The sequence below is a fragment of the Chiloscyllium plagiosum genome, chromosome 7, assembly GCF_004010195.1.
Source record: "Chiloscyllium plagiosum isolate BGI_BamShark_2017 chromosome 7, ASM401019v2, whole genome shotgun sequence".
Lineage (NCBI taxonomy): Eukaryota > Metazoa > Chordata > Chondrichthyes > Orectolobiformes > Hemiscylliidae > Chiloscyllium > Chiloscyllium plagiosum.
In genome coordinates this window covers 32141622-32144462 of record NC_057716.1, presented here as the reverse complement: position 1 = coordinate 32144462, position 2841 = coordinate 32141622, and the positions used below count along the sequence as shown (strand labels likewise).

At 40.7% G+C, this 2841-nt stretch overlaps 1 protein-coding gene across 1 annotated transcript in view; it reads left to right on the top strand.

The window, feature by feature from the left end:
• The window catches only part of LOC122551442 (aldehyde oxidase 2-like), a 109311-nt gene extending 106470 nt beyond the window's left edge, over window positions 1-2841 (top strand). Inside the window, exons 28-30 of the mRNA XM_043693363.1 lie at window positions 1346-1534; window positions 2350-2517; window positions 2618-2841. Of these exons, the coding sequence (XP_043549298.1) occupies window positions 1346-1534; window positions 2350-2517; window positions 2618-2665 (405 nt within the window). The 3' untranslated portion in view covers window positions 2666-2841. The remainder of the gene's footprint in view (window positions 1-1345; window positions 1535-2349; window positions 2518-2617) is intronic.

The window sequence follows — 2841 nt, the reverse complement described above, 5'->3', positions numbered from 1 at the left end:
AAATATATGTACATCCTGTCCCTCAGGATTCCGTCCAACAACTTGCCCACCACCGAGGTCAGGCTCACCAGTCTATAGTTCCTTGGCTTGTCTTTACCACCCTTTTTAAACAGTGGCACCACGTTTGCCAACTCCAGTCTTCCGGCACCTTACCTGTGACTATCGATGATACAAATATCTCAGCAAGAGGCCCAGCAATCACTTCTCTAGCTTCCTACAGAGTTCTCAGGTACACATGATCAGGTCCTGGGGATTTATCCACCTTTAACCGTTTCAAGACATCCAGCACTTCCTCCTCTGTAATCTGGACATTTTGCAAGATGTCACCATCTATTTCCCTACAGTCTATATCTTCCATATCCTTCTCCACAGTCCTCTTCAACAGATTCTGCATTCTGTGTCTCCTTGGTCCTCCCAGATGTATTAGAACTTAGTTATGTTCCAGGTTCTCCTCATGGTTTTTCAGTGAGAGAAAGGAAGTGGAATGCAGTTGAAATAGTCCTGTCAAATCAGAAACCATTGTGCAATATTCCAGTACAATATGCTATTTTGCAGTAATGTATAATCTTTCATTGGGAAGTGTCCAATTGCCAAATCACTAATGAGGAAAGGAACAGAGAGTATTGAGCAGTATTCTATTGGTTTGTGGTCCATTGTGTTGATGCATTCATTAAAGTGCCATTCAAGGTATTTAAACTTGGGCTTTTTATGAGTGAAACTGGTATATCTACATGGAATAAATGGGGTAGGCTTCTAGCAGTCACCTCAGTGCAACCTAGATTCTGTTCATTGTATTTGTTGAGCCAGGACACTATCTGGAAGCTCTATCTTTGCTCATCATGCACTGAATTATGGAAGTCAGTGGAGCCAAGTGGCTAGTGCATGTGGATGTTAGATTCAGGCTTCGCCATGTTGAATACTTCCTCACAATCCACATTTGTGGATTAAAACTGAAGGCTACTAATGACCATTTAATTGAGACACAAGTGTCTCTGCTCCTTGGCTAAATGGACAGCACTTGTTTGCTTTTGAACAGAAGTTTGCGAGTTCAAGCTTGACTCCAGAAACTTGATAACAAAACCTAAGCTGACATCCCAATGCAGTACTCAAATGATGCAACTCTATTTGGGGGGGGAATGGAGGTAGAAATTAACGGTTGCATTTCCTATATGACAACAGTGACTTCTGAACTCAAAAGTACTCCATTGGCTGAAAGTACCTTTGAGCCATCCACAGTACATGAAAATTGCAAATTGGCATTTTTTTGTGGCTGAGTAAAGCTGGCCATTAATTGATGTGGTCATTCATATGCAAACTGATAATCACTCCTTACAATCTTTTACAGATTGAAGGTGCTTTTATCCAAGGACTTGGGCTTTTCACCATGGAAGAGCTGAAATATTCTCTGAAAGGGGTGCTTTACACTCGCGGACCAACCCAATACAAGATCCCTACAGTTTGTGACATTCCAGAACAGCTGAATGTGTCATTGTTACCACGATCACAAAATCCCAAAGCCATCTACTCTTCCAAAGTAAGTTCCAGGTATCTGATCTAGGATGATTGGACTGGTAGTCTGTTAAATAAGGTGACACAAGAATATCTAGAGACTTAGAGAGCATTGCCAAGATGTTACAACTGCAGATCTCGTAAAATATTGACACCGATCTTTGACATTAATGAGGGCAAGTGGTGCAGAAATTGGAAGCATAACCCAAATAAAACCAAAGTGTGGAAGAACTCAATATGTCTGGCAGCATCTGAGGAGAAAGAATTTAAAGTTTCAAGTTCAATATGAGTCGTCTTTGACCCGAATTCCTGCCATTTGGATCTTGGTTGAAAATGTCAATGCTTGTATGTTTTGTGACTTCATTCATTGTTTTAAGTCTGCCTTAGAATTAAAGAGATAGAGAAGATAAAGGGCCTTTCATTTGCTGACCATGACCTCTCTTACACCTAACATCTCAGTCTGAATGGATACAGCACCCCATCCGCCCAACTTCTTATGCTAATTGGTAAAAGGGTTGTTAATTGACCATTAGTTTACTGAACTGAAACAGCAGAAACAAGCATGACAATCACTATCTGCTGTACCCCTCTCACCCTGCCGAGAAATGCAAAATGCAGCTCTGTTGTGTGTATGTATGCTTGGCCAGCAAATGAGCAAAGACACAGTCCCATGGTCATATATGCTGCTGACTCCAGGCTTATGTATAACAGATGGCCATTTGGGTGAGCATTGAAGTACCTATTTTTTCCCATCAGGGGGGAATTATCTCATTTGAAGAGTTAAGTAGTAGTTTTAGTCGACAGCTTCATATACCATTTTTATTCCTGTCCCGACTCTAGGGGATCAGTGAAGCAGCTGTGCTTGCTGGCTGCTCTGTGCTTTATGCCATTAAAGATGCAATTGCAGCAGCAAGAGAAGAGATCGGTTTAACAGGGAGTTTCACTTTGAACAGTCCTTCCACCCCTGAGCGGATTCGCATGGCGTGCATTGATCAGTTCACTGAGATGGTAAGGCGGATATTTTTAGTTTAATCTCAGATTTTTTAATTAATGCAACATACTTGTTTCTTGCTATATGTTACAGCATGGTTGTCATTTTTCATTACAGGTTCCAGACTGTGTGCCTGAATCCATTCCATGGGCCATTGTTGTGTGAAAAATACTGAAGATAATGTCACCAACCAACACGACAAATGCTGTTTCAAACAGTGCATTGTATCTCCTCAAATTTAGTGAATATATCAATTTGATATATGAGTAACAGAAATCAGGCATGAATACTCAGCCTTCAGGTTAATACTTCTGAATTAAAATAAATTCATATATAACACA